Genomic DNA, 25,923 nt, shown 5'->3' on the forward strand with positions numbered 1-25,923 from the left:
TTAGCTGGCTGCCGTCTCTTGGTGGAGAGGGAACAGCTTGGCCTGGTCCTCAGCCTCGTAGCCGCAAGGCAGGTCACTCCTGGAAGAAGAGACCCAACACAATCACAGCGTTGTCAGCTCCCATATAAATGACAGCATTCCTGTCACTCTGCTCTCTCAGCATGCCTGTGAGATAACCAAGGACAGCAACACTGGGCAAATCAAGGCCAGAGAGATGGAGCTGATCTGCCCAAGGTCACAAAGTTCCCCAACATAGGAGAGAAACCCAGGTCATCAGACGTCCATGGCGGTTTTCCCCCCGCCCCCACAGCTGAAGTGGTGAGGAGCCATAGGGCGGACTGGAGGAGGGGACAGTGCTCTACAGAGAGGCAGGGGAATGACTGGATCTCCTGGACAACACGGTGATGGCGAGAGTGGCTCTCATTTCCTCCTCCTCTCCCCAAAGGCTCTGGGGAACCCCTAAATTGGGCACAAGGGAAAGGTAACCATTTCTTCTGTTCTCACCCAGAGAGCCCAAGAACAGTGGGGACTGGCGTACCTATTGTCATTGATATCTGTGGCATTTCCTGTAGAGATCCCCATGGAGAACACAGGATTGGAAGAAGGGAAAAAAGAGATGTGTTACCAACAATCTCCTCAAACCCTCTCTCATCCTAACTCCTTGAAGAGAAAGGTCAGAGTCTTGGGAACATAGCTGCCACCTTGGTCTGTGGCACTCTGTCTTCACCCACTCTGAGCTGCGTCATTATTTGGTTTGACAAAAAGTCTCCCTGAGCCCTCACAGAGGAGAGGAGAATGGAAGGGAAGGGGCGAGGGAGGGAAGGGAATGGTGGGGACAGGCATGTGACCCCACTTCTAAGAGCCCAAGACCCTGAAGGGAGGCACACTGTTTGAGCTGTAGGCACAGGGTCACTTATTCTTCTGATACTTTCCAGTTTGCCCTGGGGATCCCAAAGGCTGGTTACCCATCTTGTTCACTCACCATTGTCCATGTTGGCCTTCTGGTAGGAAGTCAAGGGCCCGCCCGAAGACGGGGCCCCACTGCTGGTACAGGAGTTAGCGAAGCTGGATGGAGAAGAGGAGAGAGATGCAACATCTAATACCCACCTTCTACTATTCCAAGGACCACTGATCCACACTCACCCTCAGGGATGGAGCCTCCCACCCTGCCCCCAAGACCAGAAGACGACAAACATGGCTGAAGATTAGGAGGGCAGATGCCCACCTTCTAATCAAAGGTCTGAAGTTGAGAAAGGGTTAGAAATGAAGCTACTTAGGAAAAGAATTGAATCCCACCCAATAATTAACCCAATCTTATGTCTTATAAGGTGCAGAGAGCCTTGGGTTGGGGCTCCGCCTATGCCTACAGTCACTCACTACATATCTGAGGTGGAACTAGGTGCGGCCTGCAGGTACAAGTTCTGGTAGTTCTGGAAGAGGCTGTTGGTGTAACTGATGCACTCGGGGCTCCGGGTGCCGTAGGGGTTGGTGGGTGAAGATGCCGGGTAGTGGCCAGGCCGGACGGGTTTGGCTGCAGCAAAGGAAGGAAGATGACCGTGAAGAGACCACTTATCCTCTGCAGTCACTCTGGGTCCCTGAGCTATAGTTGAACTGAGTTGCTTATAAGATAGTAATTCTCTTTCTACTTTTTGGGGCGGGAGTGGTGGGGTGAGGCTGGGGTGGGGTTGCTTAACATCAAGGAATTTGCTAGGATCCCCCGGAGTGTGATCCCACTGCCCACTCACCAATCTGGGCAGAATGGCCCCGCTTGCCAGAGCTCTTGTACCGCACAGCCTCCTTGATGCGGTCCACTTCCTGCTGGTACCGGCGCTTGTCCTTCATGGCGCCCTCCTTGGCCTCCTTCAGTGCACCCTCCAGGGCCTTAACTCTCTCAGCCGTAGCCCTAAGTCGTTTTTCCAGTTTAGGAAGCTCACAACGCAGATCTGCATTGTCACGTACCAGCTGTGAGGTTAGCCCCAGGTCAGAGGCCCGGAGAAAAGCAGCCAAGGATGAGGTGCCGGAGTTGGGGGTGCGGGCAGGAGAGAGAATACAGAAAAGTGCCGTCAGGGAGGTGGACGCCGTGGTGTCTCCTCCAAAGGCCTCATCCCTTTACCTAACTGCTGCGCTGGAAAGTGCTTTCCTTCTTCCTTCAGCAAACAGGGGCCAGGCATTAAAAAGTTACATCGTTTTCTGAACAGCAAAACATGTCAACTCCTCTGTAGCCCAGAACTCTTTCTTTTATTTTTTAAGTTACTTTTTTTAAAAAAATTCAACCAAGGAATGATGCATGCTACAGATTAATCTTTAGGTTTTAGCCTAGAACTCTTGTGACAGTGCCCTGTTCTTATCTCTTCCTGGCCCAAAACACCACCAAATCCCCAGTATCTCACAGCTGGTGCCAGACCAACAGCCCCAGGGCAACCATGGGGACAAGGCACCCCCCTTACCCAGAGATGGCTATGTGGGCATGCACAGGGCAAGGCAGCAAGAGCACAGTAGCAGTTTGGAGGGTGGATATGGGGCTGAGCACAGGTTCAGTGCAGTGCAGAGCAGGAGCAGAAGCTGGAATGCAGGCGCCCCCCCCACACATCCACACATCCACACGGCCGCCCCATAGGAAGGAAAGAAAATGTTTGAGGTCTCGCAAACATTTGTGCTCATTACCTTCATGTTCAAGGATTTCCTGGGCCGGCCCTCTCCCCGTTATAATTAAGCAACCACCTTACAGCCAGGAAGAGACTACCTGATCTTTTTACAATGTCTCACACAATGACTGGGGGTCTGCAGATTGCATAAGGAGCCGGCCTTGGAAGATACTAGGTACATTGATGTAGCAGGGGACGCTGGGAGAATTGTCCCTTTCATTTTGGACAACTTACAGATCATAAACAATGTTTTTGCTGTGACAATAACTCAGTTCAATTTGTCACAGGCTGCAGCCCTGGCTATTTAAGGTCCTGTTTAACTGAGAGGTTTCTCCATCTCTAGTGTTTTCCTTTCTAGTCTTGTGTCCCCTGAGGGATGAAATTAGGAGGAGTCCTAGCCTACAGGTGAGTAGTTCCTGGTCTTTGAGACTTAGAACAGAGGCGTGGGGGTGGGGGGTGGAGAGGGAAGAAGAAAACAGCCTGTGATGTCCTGAAATGTGCCACAGTGCAGATGAACTTGGAGGACATTATGCTAAGTCAAATGAACCAGGTGCAGAAGGACAAATTCCAGATTATTCCACTTAGATTCTACTGAGATTCTTAAAGCAGTCAGAATTAAAGAGGCAGAAAGTAAAATGGGGGTTGCCAGGGGTTAGAGAGAGTGGGGAATGAGGTTATTATTTAATAGGGATGGAGTTTCAGTTCTACAAGATGAAAAGACTTAAGGAGCGGTATGGTAGTAGGGATGGTTGCACAACATTATGAATGGATTTAATACCACTGAATGGTACACTGCGAATGATTAAAGGTGGTAAATTTTATGTTATGTTTATTTTACCACAATAAAAAGTTGCGGGGGGGGGGGGTGGGGTGGGGAGGGATGCAATGTAATATGCATTTGGAGAGAGAAGGAAAATGAACACAAAAAGAATGGCAAAACTGATTACAAATGTTGTTTCCATCTTTTAACTTTTCTATAATGTTGTCACACTGTTGGATGATAAGCACAGGGGAAAAGATGGTAGTAAGGCCTTCTGCAGGTCCAAATAAAATAAACCCTGTGTACCATCATTGGGCCACAACTCTAGGATTTTTTTTTTTCATTATTAAAAAAATAAGAAGGTGTCCTGGGTATTGACTGTATATGCTGGGTATGGCACTGGGAAGAAGAAAAGCTGAAGCTCTAGTTTAATGAGAATATGAGCATAAAAAGCATTTTAAGGTGGATTTGAAAGGACAGGAATGAAGAATAGGTTAGCGTTTATTCTCAGAATTGTTTAAAGAGCCAGCTGACAGTGTTGCACCGGTCTTCAAGGCTCAGCTGTATGGCACTAGGGAGGGTTACCTGCTCTGTGGGCACCAAACATTTCCTGTCCTGACTCCTTTGGACTGCCCCGCCGCCTCCCCACCCCATACCTTTGAAACCCAGTCTTCCACCTAAGGAACCGCAGCAGCAAGGAGGGGGACAGAGAGGCAGCAACTTAATACACAGGAGTTTTCACTGACCAGGGGCTGCCTGGGCCATCTGGGACAACATCGTGTCATTTCTCTGCGTGCCTGCCCCAGGCCTAGGCAGATGGAGTCCTTGCCACGAGAGAAAGCCCAGCTCCCCTGGCTGCCTCTGGCTCAGTGCTCTCCACTCTGGCCACGATCTGCCCAGGGTCCCTCACGCAGTCCCAGGCCCACGCCTCTGAAACTGCTATTGGTTTCCACCTCACCCTCCAACAACATAGGCCTAGGAATTCCACTTGAGCAGAGGCAGGTTGGGAGCTTTGGGAAAGGGAAAACAGGCATAGAACCAAGAACAGGGTAAACGTGGAACCAAATACAGCATAAAGAAGGGGTCAGTAGGAAAGGGAAGAGGGAAAGGGAAGGAAGACATGCAATAAGATTTTTCTAAATCCAAGGGCCTGTGAGGATTTAGGGATCCCAGGCCTCAAGAGTTCTCTTCAACCCTTGCCCTCGCTCTTACCTGTTTGTGAACCTTTGTAAGCTGTTCCAGGTTGTTCTCAAGAAAGGAAATCTTCTGCTTTTGGGAGTGAATCCCCCCACTGTCCTCGGGCTCCATTTCTGCACTCTGAGGAGAGACAAGGCGGGGGAAAGATACGGCCATCCTGAGGCCAGTCAGGCCCCACTCAGACCGGGCCCGGAAGCCCCACTGAAGGCCGCAGGGGCTGGAGAAACCTGAGGACAGGACGGGGATATGGGGGCTGGGAAGACCCCGAGGCAGCACTCACTTTCTTGACTCGAGTCGTGACGTCTTGAACGAACAGTTTGCGAAGGTTGTGGAGGGTCTGGAGTTCCCGGGCCTGCAAAGAATGATGAAAAATTTGAGGCCACCAAATACGAGGTCACCATTCCCCCTCCCCTTTAGTCTCTCCAGACAAGTGAGTCACTCTTTTTACAAAAAGGTGTGTCCTGATCATCCCACAGAAAGGTGGGAGAAACAGGGTACAGAAGAAATCACGGGGAGGGTTGGACACAAGCCACCCCCCTGTTGGCTTGGCACAGAAGGGAAGTCACTCACAACTGTCTCCTCCAGGCCCTTAAGGTCCTGCTTGGACTGCTCATGTCGCTCGTACAGAAATCTGGAGGAAGACATAAAAAGCACTCAGGGCCACCCTGCTCCTCTGTCCCTCCTCCATTCCTTGATCTATATTTTATTATTACTTACTAAACTAGTTATTCATGTTCACAGTGCATAAATGAGAAAAGTAAGATGAGTTCCATAAAAAGCCCATGATTCTACCACTTGCAGATCAAACCACAGTGAACATTCTGGTGTCCATCTTTCCAGACTCTTCCATGCATGTGGCTCTCACATAAATGTTACGAGGTTATACCATTCCTACTGTTGATAACCTGCTTTTTACACTTCATGGAACATCACCCACATCTTTCCATGTCAGCTAATACTGAACAGAAGTCTCCTTTATTTTCCCCCTCGCCATCAAGTTGTTCTTTTGAGGACCTGGCTTCCTGTGGTCACCGTATCCCCATCTAGATCACGTCCTATCCCTGTGGCATGTGTGAGTAGCCGTCTGAGCCCATGTAGTCTCAGGTCTGCAGGCAGACCCGTCACTCACGTCAGCTCCTGGAGTTTGGTGCTTTTCTCGTGTTCTTCATTCTTTAGCTTCTCATAGTCAGCCTGGAGCTTCTCCAGCTCTAACTGGAGTTTCTGATTCAGGCTGCGGAGAGCAAGGAAGTATTGGGGAGAACAAGGAGATGTCAGCGAGGGACAAAGGGGAGACTGACCCCTCCAACACTTTCCTTCTTGTACGCATAAGTCCTTGCAGGGTTGACGCATCTACCTCGGGGTATATTAGCGGCGGACTCAGGCCGCTGCTTCCGTGGCAGAATAAGGGGCCCTGAGCTATCAAATCAGAGAAGCCTGGGGCACAGGGACTAGTCCTCACTCCTTGTACCTCCTGGAGCTGGACTGCAGAGTCATGATGACCCACAGGCGTTAGAGAACTGGATCCTGGTGCAAGAGGGAGTATGTGCGTGGACCCGGCAAGGCGAGGGGACCAGGTGGAGACTGGAGCCACCCTGGGGAACTCTTACTCTTTGAGCTCATCGATCGTCTTCTGCTTCTCATTGATCTCGTCCCGGAGCCGGGCCAGCTGCCGGTGATGGGCCTCCCGGTGGCTCTCCATCTGCACCTCCAGGGCCTTCTGCAACACAACCCCACCCATGCTCAATGCCAGACTGCCAGCCACCAGCTTGGTGAGGGCCCTGCCAGGCCCCAGTCTCCCCAATACTTTCCCCACTTGCCTTCACATCTTCTGTGTCCTGGGTGTCTGGTTCCTTGTCCTTCAGGGCCACCTCATGCACAGTTTCTGAGGGAGAGGGAGGAAGCGGTTTATATCACACCTACCACCTCCAGACACAACGTCACATTGTGACCAGAGCGCCGGGCAGGGCAGGGCACATTTACCCTTAGAATGGGCCCACAGGGATGTTCTTCTGGGTGAGGATTGTCCAATTTCATATAGCAGGGACAGAGGATGATGGAGGGTTTATGGTTCACGTAAAATGAGCTACATGCCAAAGCATGCTAAGCAGCATGTGAGCTGGACTCCAGGATTTCAGTCTAATGCTTTGGTGAGTGTGCTGACGGGCAGCTTCCTGTGATGTTTGTCGCTTTGCCTCCCAACACCCTCTCTGATCTCAGGTCCCAGGACGGGTGGGTTGGAGGTTTAAGCAGGCCTCACCTTGGGCCTGGAGCTTGGCCAGCTCGTCACTCAGGGAGTCATAGGACTCTTCCAGGTGCCGCTTCTTGAGTTCCACGCTCTGCATGTATTCCGTCAGGGAGCGGATCTTGGCCTCATGCTGATGGGGTGAGGGTTGGTGACGAAGAAGATGGATAGAGTCAAGGGCCCAACTCCAGGCAGCACAGACCTCCACAAGCTCCAGCTCTCCCCCCTCCTTGCTACACCATCCACCAGGATGCAGGATTGAGGGCCATTCCTCTGGAGACCCTTGCTTTAGACTCTCTTGGTTCAGAGGGCAGTATCCCCCTGCACCTTCAATTCTCTAGCCTGGACCCTCTCCTGCTTCCCCTAGCTCTTCTGTCCTTGACTTCAGTTGACCCTAGGCCCTTGACAGAAACATGGGTGCTAGCAGTCATCCCACAACCACAGAGTTGCCTCTCCCATGGCACCCAGAGGCTCTCTACCTCTGGCACTCACCTGGGAGATGAGGAGTTGGCAGGATGAGAGCTCCCGCCCAGTCACTTCCATCTTGCGGTGACATTCGACCTGAAGGTTCTCCAGCTGCCGGCACCGCTTGACCACAGACTTGACTTCAGATTTGATTTTGCTGATGTAGAGTCGGGCCACCGTGAACTCCTCCTCAATGGCCCCGCTGATCTCCACTGGCTGTGGGGTGAACATGGGAGGGAGGAGGTGCCTCTTTGCTCCTGGGAAGCCCCTTATCCATTTCCTTCCACTCGGCCTAGCCCCACACACACCCACAGGCACAGGGACTCCAGTGGGACAGGTATGTTCCAAACAACTTTTAGCAGCTCTGTACCACCTGGGTTTTCACACTGAATCCCCCTCTCTGCATCCAACGATCTGTTCTGACAGCCACCCTCTTCCCTTCTATAAACAGGATATTCTGTAGTCAGACTGATCCACTTGATCACACAGATGGGGCATCGTCACTGCCACAGATCTCTCTATATCATTCCTAATTTTGTGCCCCCATCTCCAAATCCTGCTAAAAGCACATCTCCACTGCTTCCTTATCCAGCAATGTAAATTTCACCAGGTATGTAGATCTAAAATGTGTATTTCAGTTGAGTCTATGCAAACCTCTGCGTGTTTTCCTGTGTCTAGTTTGCAGGTGTGCTTCCTGGATCTTGTCCCCCTCCTCTCAGTATCTCTGAGGACATGAGTGTCTCACCTACACCTCCCACCAGTGCCCAGAACAAGAAAGATCTGAACAAGGCCGCCACGTCTTTCTCCACTCACCAGCTTAATCTCCCCGTTGCCCACGATGACACTGAACTCACTCAGATCCTTCATCAGCCCGTTCAGCACCTCAGCAATCCGTTTTCGTTGGTGTCCACTGACCTCCTGCAGCCGCTGCAACTCAGACTCCAGGGACAGCATGGTGGCCTGGGGACAGTCCTTCAGGTCATGCCAGCACCATCTTCCTGCTTCCCTCCCCCACCAGCCAGAGGCCTCTCCCTTCATGCATGACCCTGATGGTTGCTACGAAGAGAACACAAGCCCTGCAGAAGGGTCTGGAAGAGAGAATGCTCAGGAGGGTAACGTGATGGAGTGGGAGAGGGGCCCACCACGAACTGAAGGACAGCACAAAGGTACAAACACGATACCACCCTCTTAGGAAGCAGAGTTCCCTCTGGACGCAGAAGGTGTTCTGAGGTCAGGGTGCTCCTGGCTGGCCACTCACCACCTTCTGAGACAGCTCATCCACCAGAAGCTGGTTCTGCTGGCTCTTCTCCTCGACCTCCTGGGACTTCTGGTCATAGTTCATGGCCAGCTCCTCCAGAGCCTGTAGCACTTCCTTCACCTCATCCTTTGCAGCATCATTCTCTGACTGTAGGTGGCTCAGCTCCCGCTGGACCTTCTCATTGTCTCCTCGAGTGGACACCAGCAGCTGCAAGGGAGGGGTGGGTCATGGGCAGGAGTCTTCTGCCAGTGACCAGCTCGCCGGCTTCTTGGCCTGGGGAAGCTGAGCCCCCTCACCCAGGTATAGCTCTAGGAGAGAGGCAAGGGTCCAAGCAAGAGTCAAGAGGAATGGGGCTTTCAGCTTCATAGAAATAGGGTACCACAATGAAGGAGCACCCAGACTCCAGCTTCTGTGCTTTAAGCAAAAGCCCAATTAAGCCCCCAGATTTCTATTGTCTTGGGGAGGTGACTAACCCCTAAGCAGAATGCCCCTTCTTCCATCTTTCCAGAAAAGGTCTTTTTCCTGCCTTTCAGGGATGGATACACAGCCCTCTCCTCTGTCTTGCCCTCCTTCCCATTACCTCTTCCTGGTCCAGCATCTGCTGCTTGAGCTTCTCTATGAGTTGGCTCTGCTGGTTGATCTCATCATCCTATCGGAGGCAAGGGGATAAGATGGAATGAAGGGAAGCTTCTCATTCCAGTTTAGACTTGGGAGCTTGGGGCAGATATGGATCTTGATAAAAATTCAGATAGTTTAGGCTTTGAGTTCAAAACATCCTAGGCCTTCCCTGGTAGTCCAGTGGCTATGACTCTGTGCTCCCAGTGCAGGGGGCCTGAGTTCGATCCCTGGTCAGGGAACTAGATCCTACATGCAACAACTAAGAGTTCCCATGCTGCAACTCAAGAGCCCTCATACCGCAATGAAGATCAGAGATCCTGACTGCTGCAATTAAGACCCAGCACAGCCAAATAAATAAATATTTTAAAAAGAAAGAAAGGAACTCTATATCCTAAAAAGAAAGAAGTCTTTTCCTCAGCTTCTCTCCTTGATTCCTGCCCTCACTTTTTAATTCCTTTCTTTCTGGAAGTTAGTATAACCTTGACAGTGTACAGAAAAAGCATTCAAATGTTCACATCCTTTAACTGAGAAATCCCACTCCAGCACTCCATTCTAATTGAAGCAAAGTCTTATATGGACAAGAGACAAAGATAGTCACTTCAAAGTTATTTATATAGCAAAAATAACCAACTAACAAAACACGAAACCCTAGAAGGCCTGTAAATAAATAAATGGTTAAATGCATTCTGATAAATGGACTGTAAGGCAGCCATTTAAAAATACTTCAGTGAAGAACTGTTAACAAAGTACGAAACTGCTCATTATATAATGCAGAATGAAAAAATCAGACGTGAGGTTACACATACAGTATAATCTCAGTTGTGTGGCTTTATTTCTGAATGGTGGGAGGAGGAACGATTGAAATTTTCTTCAATATGTTTTTATTTATCTTTCACATTTCAATAACAAACATTCATCTCTTTTAAAATCAGAAAAAAAGTCAGGATAAGCTACTCTTTTGAGCCCTCACTTACCATCCCACCAGGCTCACCCCTGTGCCCTGCCCGATGTCCTCACCTTGTCATCAAGCTGCTTGTAGAGGCGGCGGATCTCCTCCTCATACTTCTGCCGCTCCTCGGGCGCAATGCGCACTACAATGGATGAGTTGTCGTTCACAGGTGTCTCCTCGCAGAGCTCGGCTCCCAGGGCAGCATCCTCCCCGGCCAGGCGCTCTGTCTCAGGCACATTCTCTCCTGGCGAAGTGGCAGAACAAGGTGAGGGATAGGGGCAGGAACAGCTGCACCCGCGGGCCCTTCCTCCCTCACTGCCCATCGCAGAGCCCTCCTGGCTTCCATGTCTCTTGCCCAGTGGACCGTCCACCTTTCTGGGGGTGGGGAATAAAGGAAGTCAGCCCCCTCTCGCTTTCCCTCATGACTGCTCTACCGCATCCCTCCAGAAGCACAGTCCTCCTTGGAGGTCGTAGGAGCGCTCTCTGGCTCCCTGCACCCCCAGGACCCCTCACTAACCATTGCGCCACCGGCTCAGCTCTGCCTCCAGCTTCGCAATCGTCTCCTTCTGAGCCTTTGTCTTCTCCTTCTCCTTCTCATATTTCTTTTTCCACTGCTCAGCAGTCAACTCCAGATTCACGGAGGCAGTGTTCTTAATGGTCTTTGCCCTGGAGAGGGGAATGAAGAGATGAGACCTCCATTAAGGCTCATAAGACCCTGAGCGGAGAGCACAGCAGGGGCTGGGGCAGGGAGTAGGGGACCCGCCACTGACCGCTGCCCGAACATCAGGGTGGACTTGGTCTCCGCATCGTTGTAGCTGGACGGTGAGCAGCAGATGAACATTGTTGTTCGGCAGTTTCCTCCCAAGGAGTCCTGGAGAATCCGTGTCATTTTACTGTCACGATATGGAACGTAGCTTTTCTGGAGGAAAAGAGAGGCCTCGAATCAGAAAAATTCAGCAGGGGAATCAGAAAAGATGGTAAGGGAGTTTCCTGATGGCATAGTGGTTAGGATTCCAGGGTTTCACTGCCATGGTCTGGGTTCAATCTCTGGTTGGGGAACTGAGATCCTGCAAGCTGCATGGCACAGCCAAAAAAAAGAAAGAAAGGACGGGCCTTCCCTGGTGGTCATCCAGTGGTGAAGATTCTGTGCTTTCAATGTAGGGGGCCTGGGTTCAATCCCTGGTTGGAGAGCTAGATCCCACATGCCACAACTAAAGATCCCACATGCCGCCACTAAGACCCAGTGCAGCCAAATAAATAAAATAATTTAAAAAAATATTTTAAAAAAGCAAGAAAGAAAGGATGGTAGTGCTTACTAGGGGTGGAGCAACCCATGAATTGGGCATGACGAGGCGAGGGCATTAGGAGAAGGCAGAAGATGGGGTGAGGACCCCTAAGGAGCACTCACCGTGCCCTCAGCCAGCGCCGAGATCACGTTCCCCAGGGCCGACAGGGACTTGTTGATATTCTTGGCCTCATCCAGCACGGCTCCCTCAGCTCCAGTCTTGCTGACCTACCAGGGCACAAAGGGTGAGTGTGTCATGAGTGGCTGCAGAGCGAGTGGGCTCCCCCCTCCTCTTCTCCTCGTAAGGTGGCTTAGTCCAAGGAGAGGAGGATAGGAAAGAAGATGGAGAAGGCCCTCCTCTTGTCCCCTAAATGTTCTGGCTACAGACTCTCTCCCCTACACACACAATATTATACAATATTCCATTTATGTGAAATGTCCAGAAAGTCAAATCCAGAGTCAGAAAGTAGGTTAGAGGTTACAAGGGGATGGGGACGGGAGACCAGGGCATGACTGTTAACAGGTGATGAAAAGGTTCTGGCATCAGGGGTGATGACGCACAACTTTGCAAACATGCTGAACTGTATACTTTAAGATGGTGAGCTTCACGGTATGTGAATTCTAGCTCAATGAGAGTTATTTTGATTTTTAAAAAGGCCACCCCCCCTCAAGGCTTCCTTCCCTGCCCCCTTCACCCTGGCAGGAACCCCCACCTTCTCGCTTCCTGCCAGGTCCACTAGATACAGCTTCCCACTCAGCTTCTGCTCAGTCTCCATATTTTCCTGCTTGATGTTGATGAGGAAGATGCTATGGCTTCGAGAGCTGTGTTCATTCATGTCTGTAAGAGGCAGGACGAGACAGTCCTTATACCAGACTCTGTGGAATGAAGCCCTCAGTCCTCAGCTTCCACGGACCACCGCCCCCACCCGCTGAGAGGGGGGTGTCTGCCGGGACTAGCCCAGCCCCTACGTATCCCTGGTAGCAAGGGTGCAGGCTCTCACAGACAAGCATCTCTCCTCCAGAGGAGGACACAGCCTCCCCCTGCTCACTTTCAAGTCCCTCAGCCCCCATAGGCATAGAGGAGAGGCAGACGCCAGACTCAAAAGCCCCTGATCTCCCCCACTCACTGGTGACAGCCACGTGACGATTTGATTTCCCTTCATCAATCACATCTAAAATCTCCTCCGGACTGGACACAAAGCGCTCAGTACAACCCTGCAGGGGGCAAATGGACAGTGACCCCACACACTTTGGTCTACAGATTAAATTACCTGCACAGTGACCAAATGACCCTCAAGGCAGTGCCTCTGCCCAGGCCCCAGACTCCTCCCCAGTCCAGGCTGTCTGCCCTCCGGCTCCTGGGCCGTGATCTCCCCTCCTCCTGTGCCCGCGCTCTCAATACCCTGGCCCCACCTGCTCGCTCCAGCCCCGCTCTCACCTTGACAAATGGCACCCGGTTCTTGTCCTCATGCACAGACAGATTTGTCTTGGTCACTGAATCGAGACAATTCAGGGTGAGCAAGGCCAGCACTTCCACCCCCCTACCTACCCAACCCCTTTACTCTGCAGTCTGCTCAGATGGATGATTCTTCTGTGTTCAAAAGGGAAGAAGACTCCCCTGTGAAGCCTAAACTCCCTGCTCACTCTGAAGGCTGTTCGTCCTCCTGCTGGATTCCAGCCCCAGGGCTCCAGCTAGGCTGAGGTTGTTTGTATGTGGGCCTGGGCATCTAAGCTCATCTTCTGACCCTTTCGGTTTTTGGAAATTCTTGGTGAGTGAAGGTAAGGGCCATGAGTACAAGTGTGTGTGTCCTCGTATGCCTGCTGCACCTCTCACCGAACAGCACCTAAGCCCAAGAGGCCAAGGACACTGTGATCATTCTCTTCCTTGCCTTCCTCACCCCCCACCCACCCACTGGGATTACACACCACTCACCATCCAGAAGGTCACGGATTTTGTCCAGGTAAATCTCAAAGTAAGAAACCTGGGTTAGGAAGAAAGGAGAAGTATAAGGTGATGGGGGCCTATCTTAAATCTGATTCAGGTATCACAGGCTAATGTGATCCACTCAAATAGTGGTGGTGGGAGGGAAAGGGCAGAAGAGACTGTTTTGGCAGAGAAGAACTTAGGTAACCATGGGGGAGAATAAGTTGGGGAGCCCAGGATCTCAGTGGGTTCATGCTAGATCCTCCCCTCCCAGTCCTATAAGAGGATGCCCAGTGGTCATGCCCTGATCACCTTGATATGAAACTCAAGATTCTCATCCATGGAGTAGATGTGGTTGAAGATGTCTCGGGCAATTCGAGGAATGATTCCCATCAGCTGGGGGTCATGCAGCTTTCCCTGGGGAGTAAGGGTAAGGGTATTCCAAATGAGGCTGGGGCTCAGGAGGAATCAGACAGTTCAGAGGGAGGCAGACGAACACAGAGGTAATAGCTGCTAAGAAGACCATCCTGACTTAGGGGATGGTCACTACCTTTAGTGGAAGGAAGAGGGAACTGAGCAGCCCTCTGAACTGTCATTGCTGCTGCTTTTCCCGGTAAAAGAAGAAAACTGGCGTAGTGGAAAGGAGGGTGAACAGCAGCAAGCTGAAGGGAGTCCATTAAACTTCCACAATAACACTGCCCTTCCAGCGCTACACAATAACGCTGTACCAGGCAGCCCTCATTCCTAGATCTTCCCCCACTGAGACTCCTTGGCCTCCCATTAACACTCCCAACTCCTCTCTCCCATAACAGTTAGAACCCTCACCTCCATAGTATGTGTCTTCCCTGAGGATGTCTGTCCATATGCAAAAATGGTGCCATTGTAGCCAGCTAGGACATCTGGAAAAGATGGCAGAGAAAGACCATTGCTAGAGAGAAGTAGGGTAGGGAATGGGAGCTTGAAAAAGTACACTCTCAAAATACACTCATTACCTTTGACAATCTGCATGGCACAGGCATGATATACTTGCTCCTGAGTCGTGTTTGGGGGAAATACACGGTCAAAGACATATGGCTTCCCCTGGAGTGGAAATAAAAGACGGCAGACATCAGTAGGGAGGTGTGGGGAAGAAGAAACACCTGAAAAGGCACCTGTTCCTCAACCTTCTGTACTCATGGACAATTACGGGGATGAAGGAAACCAAAGAGAAGCAAAGCTGAGTACTGACCCCAGGAGTTGGACCCGTGGGCTAGAATGTCACTGAGGAGTATCACATGGCGATACTACATGAGAGGATCCCAGCCTTGGTGTGACAAACTCACCATCCCAGATCCCCTGCCTGGGATCAAATGAGAAAAGACAAAAGGACTACAGGTTGTAGAGAGTGAAGAACAATATACTGACATTAAAAATCTACCACTAAGTTAAAAAAAAAAAATCTTCCTCAATAGATCCATATGTTCTGATATGAAAAGATATTAAAGATGTATTACGACTGGAAGATACAAAGTTAGGGGCAGATGTATAGTGTGCTGCCTACTGTATAAATGAAAGAGACAAATGCTGAACTACTGAGCTGCTACCGAAATATTAACACACGCTCTCTCTTTGTGAAAAAACATATGAAATCAGAAATACAGTTCTTCCTTTAGGGAAACAGCTTTAAGTGAAGAGAAACTGAAGCAAATTCAGGTAATGTTATATATCATGTGTGCTGATAAGAATGCTAAAGATACAAAATATTTACAACCCAGGAACCCAAAGAGAATAGATTTGCTATCTGATCATATTAAAGGGAAGATCTCTGGTCCAATTCAAAGAGACTCTGCTTGCTTTCCATGGTAAGTGACAACTTTTCAGTCATATTTTCCCATTATTTGGTATAAAGAAACTATGACATAGTTGTCAAATTATTTTGCTACAGAGTCCATCTTTATTCAACTGATAGGTTAACCTCCAAGTCTACAGACACCAGAGTTTGGGAGACATATTTTAACTAAGACAAATCATAAGCATTGGAGAAGGCTGGAGATGTGGGTCTGGGCATATCTACAATATTGCCCTGACATAGATAAACTTTTTTTCCAAAAGGAATTGTACAAAAAATAACAATGACTAGAGAGAGAAACTGGGAGGGAGAGGTGGCTTTCATTTTACATTTTATCCTGGAAGGTTTACATTTTTAAACCAGGTGCAAGTATTATGTTTTTTATTTTTTAATGCCAAAGAGAGTGAGAACATAGTGTATTTTTTGTTTTTCTTTTTAATTCTTTCCAAAAAGGATATTTATACTAATAAGTATTGTCTTTAATATTTAAAAGATTTTCAAAATCTGATTTATGATAAAAGTCAACCAGGAATATTTATCTGGTCTCTCTGTGGTGAGAGATTCTGAAGTCCCAAAAACAGAAGCCACAAAGAGAAAAAGTTGTGCAAGTGCTCTCTGCAATGAAGAGAGACTGTAAACTGTACACTACTGTAAACTGATAGGGCCTTCTGGAGGACAATTCTATTAAATACTCAAATGTCCATACTGGCCATACTCTGTCCCACAGACTTCTTTCTTTTTTATTATTATTATTTTTTTACTTTACAATATTGTATTGGTTTTGCCACACATCAACATGAATCCGCCAGGGGTGTACACGTGTTCCTCCCACCTCCCCCCCCCCACCATCTCTCCGGGTCATCCCAGTGCACCAGCCCCAAGCATCGTGCACCCTGCATCAAACCTAGACTGGCGATTCGTCTCTTATATGATATTATACATGTTTCAATGCCATTCTCCCAAATCATCCCACCCTCTCCCTCTCCCACAGAGTCCAAAAGACTTTTCTATACATCTGTGTCTCTTTTGCTGTCTCGCATACAGGGTTATCGTTACCATCTTTCTAAATTCCATATATATGCATTAGCATACTATATTGGTGTTTTTCTTTCTGGCTTACTTCACTCTATATAATCGGCTCCAGTTTTATCCACCTCATTAGAACTGATTCAAATGTATTCTTTTTAATAGCTGAGTAATACTCCATTGTGTATAGGTACCACAGCTTTCTTATCCATTCATCTGCTGATGGACATCTAGGTTGCTTCCATGTCCTGGCTATTATAAACAGTGCTGCAATGAACACTAGGGTACACATGTCTCTTTGAATTATGGTTTCCTTGGTGTGTATGCCCAGCAGTGGGATTGCTGGGTCATAAGGCAGTTCTATTTCCAGTTTTTTTAAGGAATCTCCACACTGTTCTCCATAGTGGCTGTACTAGTTTGCATTCCCACCAACAGTGTAAGAGGCTTCCCTTTTCTCCACACCCTCTCCAGCATTTATTGCTTGTAGACTTTTGGATCGCAGCCATTCTGACTGGCGTGAAATGGTACCTTCTTTGTCCCACAGATTTCAATGCTAAGAATTCATATCGCAACTTGCTTTAAGCACTTAATGATGTGTGTAGATGGATGTTCACTGCAGCCGTTTGTATTAAAGAAAAAGAAGAAACAATTCAAACACCCATCAAGAAGATATGGGTTATACCTCCATAATCTACTCCTATTACAATGAGCAAGTTTGGTTTACATTGTCCAAGATCAAATACATGAAAACATGCCCAAGATCAAATACACGAAAAAATAAAAACAATTTGTATAACATGATTATATATTTTTAAAAAGCACAGGGATAGAATAGTCTTAGAAAAAGATATGGAAGACTGTATATAGATCTGTTAAAGGTGATTACCACTGGAAAGCAGAATGATAGACACTTATGCTTATGACATTTTTTCTGTGACATGTAAATATTTTACAATGACATATTGCTTTGAAATTAAAGAAAGAAAATAGTATAGGTGAGTTACAGAAAAATGTGTAATAACATGATAAGGTACACACAAAATTATTTTAAGGAAAAGGTGGTTTTTAAAATAGTGTGCAGTGTAAAACACACACACACAAAAGTATATGAAGGATTATTCCATTTCAGTAAAAATGTATGGTATTATATACGTATACAAGGTATGTATATATGTATACCTTGCATAGAGAAACATGTTAACAGTGGTTATCCTTGGACAGTGGGACTTTAGGAGTTTTTTGTTATTGTTGTTCTTTTTGATTTAGATTTGAAAGTATTCTAAAATGAAAATATATAATTTTTAAAAAGGAAAATTATAAAAAAATAAAAAGGAAAATTTTAAATTTTAAAAACAAAGAGATTAATACTCTTACTATATAAAGAACTCTCATAAACTAGTAACAACAAAAAAATTAACAAAAAAAAAACTAACAAAAAAAAAAACCAGAAAAATATGGACAACAGTTAGGTACTAACAACAGAAGAAACACAAATGTTCAATAAACATAACGATGTTTAACATTTTTGAAGAAAAAACAGTAACATCATTTTCCACCTATCAAACTGGAAAACAAAAACTTAATTGTAATACCCAGCATAGATGAGGGTTCGAGAAGGTATAATTTCCGTGAAAGGAGCACCTTCATTCTTTTCTGGTAGGACAGTATATCCATACTTTAACGGGGCAATTCAGAAATGTATGATCAAAAGCCTTGAATTGTACATATCCATAGACCCAGATATTGTACTCCTAAGAATTTGTACTATAGAACTATCTGTACCAAATAGTTGGCTACAAGAATGTTTATTATCAGCACTGCTTATAGTAATGAGGATTTGAAAACAACAGAAAGAAGTTACATTTAGGGGACTGGTTAATGCAAGGCATTGATTATACTATGGCATGTACATTGTTTTATTCTTTGCTACTATTTAAAAGGATGACATGAGAACACCAATAAATCTCAAAAATGAGTTGAAAGAACTCAAAGAGCACATACTGTACTATTCTTTTTATATAAAGTTCAAGAGTAAACAACACTTATTTGTAGTGATGGAACTCAAAGTAGCAGTTGCCTTGGGGTGATACTCACAGGAAGGGGGCAAAAGGGAGCTTTCAAAGGGCAATCAAAATGCTCTAGATCTCAACCTGGGTAGTGGTCACACAGGTGTCCAAATACATTATAAAATTCATACAGCTGTTTGCATAAGATTTGTGCAGTCACTGTAGTAAATTACACCTAAGTGCTATCATAAAGTAGAACATCACAAGATGATGTGATAATGGCCCTTAAAACGTGAATTATGCACAAACTCATTGTTAATAAGAAAAAATGAATATTAGACTATATTAGCATTTTAGCCTATCAAAGTGGCCAAAATAAAATAGTTTGATGATGGGACTTAATTGTTAGCCCTGTGAATTAAGATGCCTTCTCTAGGGGAATTCCCTGGTGGTCCAAAGGTTAGGACTCAATGCTTCTACTGCAGGGGGAATGGGTTCAATCCCAGGTAAGGGAACTAAGATCCCACATGCCGCAGTGGCCTGGCCAAGAATAGTCTGATGATGCACTGCACTGCCTGGGCCCTTAAATGTATTGATACATATGGTCATTCAATTGTTTGTAATAGCAAAGGATTAGAACAAATCAAAATATCCATATCTATCAGAACCTGGCTAAATAAATTATGGCATATCTCTACAACAAATCATACAGTAGTTAAAAAGAGTGAGATAGATACTTATGTGCTGATGTAGAAGGATCTCTAAGACTCCTCGTTAAGTAAAAAAAAAGCAAGGTACGGAACAGTATGCATAGTATGCTATCATTTGTATAAAAAAAAGTACATGGATGTATTAAATACATATGCATTTGCTTGTAAATGCATGGCATTCTTCTAGAAGATTCTACAGGAAACTGGCTCTACGGCTGCCTTCTGAAAGGGGAACTGGGTGGCTAGGAAAGAGGAGTAGGAAGGAGACTTAATTTTCACTGTGTATCTTTTTTATATCATTTGAATTTTGTTACATGTGCATGTAAGACATTCAAAAATTAACTTAAATTTTTTTAAATAAATAAAATTATGTAAAATATTTAATGATGGTGAAAGTCATGGTATTTTGTTGGTGAAAAATAGGTTACAAAACAACAGAGCTTATGATATACTTTTATTAAAATCATTATATGTATATTTGTAGGAAAAAAAACTACTGGAAACAAATACATCAAATTGTTAACAGTATTTGGGGGGGCAGATTTTTAGTGAGTTTTAATTTCTTCTTTGTGCTTTTCTTTGTTTTCAACTTTGTCAACAACCCTGGGTTGGGAAGATTCCTGGAGAAGGGATACGCTACCCACTCCAGTATTCTTGGGCTTCCCTAGTGGCTCAGTTGGTAAAGAACCCAGTGCGGGAGACCTGGGTTCAATCCCTGGGTTGGGACAATCTCCTGAAGGAGGGCATGGCAACCCACTCCAGTATTCTTGCCTGGAGAATCCCCATGAACAGAGGAGTCTGGTAGGCTACAGTCCACAGGGTTGCAAAGAGTTGGACACCACTGAGCGACTAAGGACAGCACAGTGCTGTAACCAGATTATGTTTACTACTATTAAAGAAAAATCTACCTTCTTTTTTTTAAGGTTGACTGAGTTTATGAATTATTCATAGGACTTTTATAAATTTTTCACCATTTTAAAACCATTTTTATCTATATAGTTTATCATTATACTTTATATCAAAGAATAAAATTCTTATTACATAGAATAAAATCATAGTGTTTCAATAAACAGATTTAAAGTGGCCTTAATGCTTTTCTTTCTCAGTGGTAATATATTTTTTAAATTTTTGTTTTATTTTATTCTTTAACTGAACCTTGATTCTTGAATTGTAATCTAACTCAATATTTCTCCCATTCAGCCACCAAGAAACAGAAACAAACAAAACATGTCCATCTCAGCCAGTGACTTTCACCTCTCCTCCATCAGTGATGTCTATCTGTGCTTACTGAAGCCAGGCATGCAGCCAAAGGGGATTAAATATAACTCCCAAGCCAACCTCACTATTTCCTTCTTCCCTTCTGGGAACCTGGGGATCAATGCTCTAACACTCCCAGCTGCAGGATTCCAGGGGCTGCCCTGGTGGCTCAGATGGTAAAGAATCTGCCCACAATGCAAGAGACCTGGGTTCAGTCCCTGGGTTGGGAAGATCCCCTGAAGAAGGTAAATGGCTACCCACTCCAGTATTCTTGCCTGGAGAATTCCATGGACAGAGGAGCTTGGTGGTCTACAGTCCATGGGATCAGAAAGAGTCAGACACGACGGAGTGACTAACACTTTCACTACAGAGGGTGCTGTGGGCGCTTTAAAAGGGAGGGCGCTCTCCAAGTGCTGAAGGCAATTACTGCCTGAGGAACTCATTTTCCTGAGCCTAGGCAGGGAGAGATCAGAGAGAGGATGAGTGGCATTCTTGGAACCACGAGGATAAAAAATATCCAAGAGCTAAAAGTGGATGCACTTAGTAATCTCGTGAGCAGAGAAAGACATGTTTACAATTCTAGGGTTTCTGGGAAGGTCTGCTACCATCTTCCTACACTTGGTTGGGTCCTTAAGTTTCAAACCTAGTTCATTTCTTCTTCCTAAGACTTTCATATCTGTTAAAGTATGAACGTCCTTTAACTTTCTATTTATTACAGGATGAATTTGTTCTGTCAGATCTTTTTAAAAAATAACTAGACCAGCAGTTATCTACTTTTTTGCTTCTAGACTACTCACTTGGGAAACGTCACCATTATTTACATCTCTCATGACACACAATTATTCTGAGTCAGACTATAGTACATTGTGGGGGATTTCTTATCAGAATCTGGGGAAGCATATGTACAATTAACAAAAGCCATTTCTGATGCCCTCTCCCAGGACTCTGGCCAGGCCACTCCACAGCCTGGACCACCATGTAAACCAAGAGGTTCCTGAAGACAGAGGTTCCCCTCTCAATCCCCAACATTAAGCACAGACCCTGGCCCACAGGAGGCTCTTCATTAATTTATCTGTTGAAGAAACACAGATATTGATGGAAGAAGAGAGCAAGAAGATCCTAGGGACCTGAATCTTTGGATGAAACAATCTGTAAGAGGGGAAAATGTTAACCACTTCCCAGTTGTGCCAAAGGTGAGCTGGTGGGGAGACAGCGCATCTAAAATAAAAATAACATCTAACTCTGGCTGGGAGTTTATGATGTGCCTGTCACTATACACTATCTCATTTCACGCTCACAGCAATCCTAGGACGTAGGTACTATTATTATTATCATATTGCATAGATGTGAAAACTGAAGTTCAGAGAGGTAGGGTAGTGGTAGAAGAAGGTTTCAAACCCAAGCAATCTGATTCCAGACCCACACTGTCAAAGTGATCCCAGAACTGACGTGCCAACACTGCGTCAGAGCTTTATCATGGCTTCCCTTCCCCTCCTCTCTCCATGTGGGCGTTTCTCCAAATACTTCTGGACAGAACTAAAGCCCTTCATCATCCTCTTTTTGCAACCTCAACCCCTTTTTCAGAAGAATGCAGTTCTTCCATCTATCCTCTCCAAGGATGTACTAATCCGTGACTTCAATTAGTCAGGGACTAGAAGACTTGTAAGTTAGGAACACTCAGGGAGACCTTCCACCTTTGAGGAATGCCTCTGAGACCCACTCTCTCTCCCCCCACAGCAGCATAAACCGCCCCTCCAGAGGGCTTCTCTTCAGAGTCCCACAACCCAGGACTCTCTGTTCTCTGACCCGCTCCAAGCTTCCCCGTCTCCTGTCCAATTGTGTCTCCCAGCACTTTCTGGTGTTTTCCACAAAGGGTGCTGACTAAAGCTAATGGAAAGGTCTAAGATCAGGGGTCCAGAGATAACCAACCTTTTCAACCTTCACTGAAGCACTTGGTAGAGACTGAACTTGAGAGCATCAGGACTGATTTCCATAGTGACAACCCTGGGGATTGTTGCCATGGCAATGCTAGAGAGACACTGGCCACAGTGAACATCACCTCCCCTCTCTGCTTTCCTTGACGAGACTCCCCCAAGGCTAAGGGGAGAACTGCTCCTCTCCCTCAGACATCAAAAGAATCCTGGGCCACCTCAAACAATACTGACTCTGCTCCAATAATCCTGCAGGCCCCAACCTGGCTTTTCCAAATGAGGTACTTGGTGGCCCTGCTTTATTGCCTCTTTAAGAACCCACCGAGCCATCAGGAAATCTAAGGGAGATAGAATATGGTGGGTACTTGAATGAGGGAGGGAGGGAAGAGGAGAGGGAAAGGAAGTGGAGCAGGGGCGGGAGGCAGAGAGGCTGTGGGTTTCCCTACTGCCATTCTCCTGTGTCTGGTATAGATGCACAGCTCACACTGCCCACCAAGACAGGCAGAGAGACACATAAATGGGTACACTTAAAAAGTCACAGTGGATTCCCAGTGACCCAAAGAGCAAGACAAGGTACACAGCACACACAGACAGTGACCCAGACACCCTTCCACTATGACTCAGGCCATTAACGTGGGCTAAGCCCCATCCCCCAGATTCCAGGGACAAGTCAGGGGGTGGGAGGGGGATGAGGCTCACAGAGCTGTCTTCCCAGCTTGTTCTCCTACATTCTGCCAGGCAGAAAAAACCCATGAACATTAGGGACTCTGTAGCCCAGAGCTAGCCGCAGTGCAGAGAGGAGAGCCATCACAGGAGGAGCAGGGGGCTGGGACTGGAGAGAGAGAATAGCCTCTCCCACCTTCAGCCTTCCCAGACATCCTGAAGCAGCTTCCTCCATTACCTCCTCAGACAGTTCCCACAACGGGCCCCAAAGGGAGCCAGAGGAAGAGAGAGGAAGGAGGGTCGGGGATTTCCTTTCCTTGGTTGGGACCCTCAAGGCGCTCCTCACAATCACTTCACTTATGACCCTCATCCTCCTGAACGAGGAATGAATAGAAAGCCTGGGAAGGCAAGCACCAAGGATGCTGCCTGAGACAAAATGGCCCCCCATAAGCACTTATCTTGGCATAAGACACTGACAGGAAGGGCTAGGGCAAGGCAAGACACAGAGCGAGACAAAGGTTCAGCCCTGCAAATATCAGGCAAAACAGATAAAGAAGGAACAGCTGTGGAGTAAGATAAAATCTGAATTGGCAGGGGGCCCTGGGCCTCTCTTTATCTCTCCTCCCTCCCACCTCCACGAGGTCTCTCTATTTAGCTGGGAATGAGACAAATCAACACAACTCCTTCTCCCGACATCGCCCCATGCCCTGTGTCCACCATGCCAGGATGGGTGCCCCAGAGAGCCTCAGGGAGTTGGTTCAGATAAACCTAAACACCCTAGAGCAAGGAAGTTAGGCTTAAAAGTGGAAGCCTTTTGTGGGTTTGTTCCTCCATAACCACCTTGGTCCTACTTCTCAGCCTTTCTGTCTCAGGGGGCCCTCAAGCTCTAACGCTCGTGGCTAACACCCACTGTCCAGACTATTCAGAAAGGAGGCCCCAAGGGTTGATCCAGGCATTATTTCAGCCTGGCCAGACTGATCAGTCTGCAAGATCTAAGGTTCCCGAGACAAAGAGAGACAGGGGCCCTCCCTATGTGGCAAGCATACATACATAAGCACATACACAGGGCGAGAGCACCCATTTGAGTCCACAGTGGAGGTGAGAGAGACTGGTGACAGACTAGAGCCCTTGGGGACAAACCACGTCAGCAAGTCTCTTCCTAAGGCATGTTTACTCAAAGTCCCGTTCTCACTGACTCCGAAGACCCAGGCTCCCTCCTCTTTCCTTCATTCCTTCAACAAGCAAGCCCTGTGCCAAGCACTATGGATCAAAGATACATAAGAAGTGCCCCTGACCTTGAGAATGGCCCTTATATGGGCTCCTCCCTTCTTGAACTGGCTACAGTGTCCTGGCCCAGCACCCCTCAAGTCCTACTCCTTACTGGACTCAACCCCAAATCCTTTCACCCCATAGCCTGACAGTCCCAACCAGCCTAGGAAAGGAGGGGAGGTGAGGAATTCCCTAGGAATCCCTTGGGGGCTACCACAGCTAAAAGTCCAGAACCGAAATCTGTGGAGGTAATGTGATACCGAAGGAAAGATGTGAGCTTTGGAGTGACAGATTTAGGTTCAGATCCATGAATTAACAGTGTGACCTTGAGAAAGTCATTCGACTTCTTTGGGCCTCAATTTCCTCATCTGTAAAGTGGAAATATTGATACCTTCTTCAGAGTGTTGTTTTGAAGATCAAATGATATATGTAGAGTAAAAAGCACAGGAAATACTAGTTCTCCTTCTTAATAGTCTCTTCCAGGGGTAGGGGCTGTCAAGACTAGGTAGAGGAGGTGGCTTGCTACTTTGAATTGGATCATCAAGAGAAACGATGAATAAGCAAGTGCTTGATAGGATCTCAGGGTTTGGTTATTTTTGTTAGGGTGAGTTGAGGGGTCTGAAATCCTCTTCCTACCATACCTGGGAGGGAAAGGCAGACATTTCTTTAGGACCTAGAAGATCCCCCTCCCCAAACTGGGTGTGGCACCAATGTATTTCCTACTCTGAAAACCCTTCACTAAACCTGTGCCCTCCCTCCAAGTCCAGGCTGTAACTACTTCAGGGGATGATGCAGGCCTTGACCCCAGGGTCCACCCTCACTTGTACCTCGGCAGAGACCCTGGACAACCCACCTCCCATCTAGCCAGTCCACTAGTCTTCCCCCTCCCTTCCTGGGAAGTGAGGGGTAGAGATTCTGAGCCAATAACAAAGGGAAGATGCGCCTTCCCTAGGGAACAGGGAAAACGTCAGAAAAACACGAGACTGGCTCTAGGGGTGGGGACGCTGCAGAAAGCAGCAAAGGGGAATCCGGTCCCCGGATCGCGGGATAGTAGCCCCCCTCCCACTCTGCCGAGACTCGGCCGCCGGCCTGGCCAGGCCACACCCAGCCATCCTGATGCAGGGAGAGGAGGGGCTGCGGCTAAAAGGATGGAGGAGGATGAGCGGTGGGGAGAGGGAGCTGAGACAGGCTGGGGGCTGAGGCTCGGCGGGCGTAAAAGATCCTGTCCCCTCTCCGACATTCCCTCCAGGGGCGGCACTCACCCCAATAACGACGCTGTCGTCCCCTTGGAAAATGGGAATGAACTTGTCCCCGCGCAGAATCTCGGCCTGATTTAGGGGCCGAAATCGGCAGAGCACCTTGATGCTACATTCGTTGTTGGTCTCGGCCATGGTGGTCGCCGGCGTGGGGCTGGGACACTTCGGCTGCAGAGGTCGCGTGTGCTCCGGGAGGAGAGGGGCTCAGCTGAGGCCCAGGCGAAGGACAGGTGCTCTGTCTCTGGGGGTTCAGAAAGCTGAGGCGGGCGCCCGGGCAAAGGCTGAGGAGCAGGGCCGAGGCGCGCTTCCTCTCTCCTGCGGCACCGGGATGCGGGCGACCTGGGCGTCTGGTCCTCTCTCGGCGATCTGCCTCTCCGCCCCTCGCGCTGCAGCGCCGCGCTGCGGGCCTGGGCGGGGCGGCGACGGAGGAGCGGGGCGGGGCTTCCCTGGCTGGGGGCTGCCACCCCACCGCGCCCACAGACCGACGGTGGCACCTCTGCTCTCTTCTTGCCTCCTCTCTCCACTCCTGACTCTCGGAGACTAGCGTGTCCTCACCCCTTCCCCACCCAAGTCACTCACTGGGTCCCACCCTCACAACCCTGGCCAGTCTATCCCTCCCTCGGATTCCAACCCC

General features: G+C 47.8%; 1 protein-coding gene across 1 annotated transcript; it reads right to left on the reverse strand.

Moving 5' to 3' along the window:
• On the reverse strand, positions 1-25,442 carry KIF5A (kinesin family member 5A). The gene is made up of 28 exons (XM_052639776.1): positions 25,296-25,442; positions 14,336-14,423; positions 14,169-14,242; positions 13,656-13,760; positions 13,353-13,401; positions 12,858-12,913; positions 12,547-12,634; positions 12,133-12,257; positions 11,543-11,647; positions 10,905-11,053; positions 10,652-10,800; positions 10,203-10,378; positions 9,148-9,216; positions 8,568-8,774; positions 8,123-8,269; positions 7,337-7,525; positions 6,860-6,977; positions 6,420-6,484; positions 6,210-6,319; positions 5,732-5,833; positions 5,173-5,233; positions 4,883-4,954; positions 4,618-4,722; positions 1,746-1,962; positions 1,378-1,531; positions 983-1,065; positions 539-566; positions 1-79 (listed from the first exon to the last, which is right to left on the reverse strand). Exons 1-28 carry the CDS (start codon positions 25,422-25,424, stop codon positions 1-3), a joined length of 3,099 nt encoding a protein of 1,032 aa, XP_052495736.1. The 5' UTR covers positions 25,425-25,442.
• Positions 25,443-25,923: the final 481 nt, after the last annotated feature.

This window comes from Budorcas taxicolor, chromosome 5, assembly GCF_023091745.1.
Source record: "Budorcas taxicolor isolate Tak-1 chromosome 5, Takin1.1, whole genome shotgun sequence".
NCBI lineage: Eukaryota > Metazoa > Chordata > Mammalia > Artiodactyla > Bovidae > Budorcas > Budorcas taxicolor.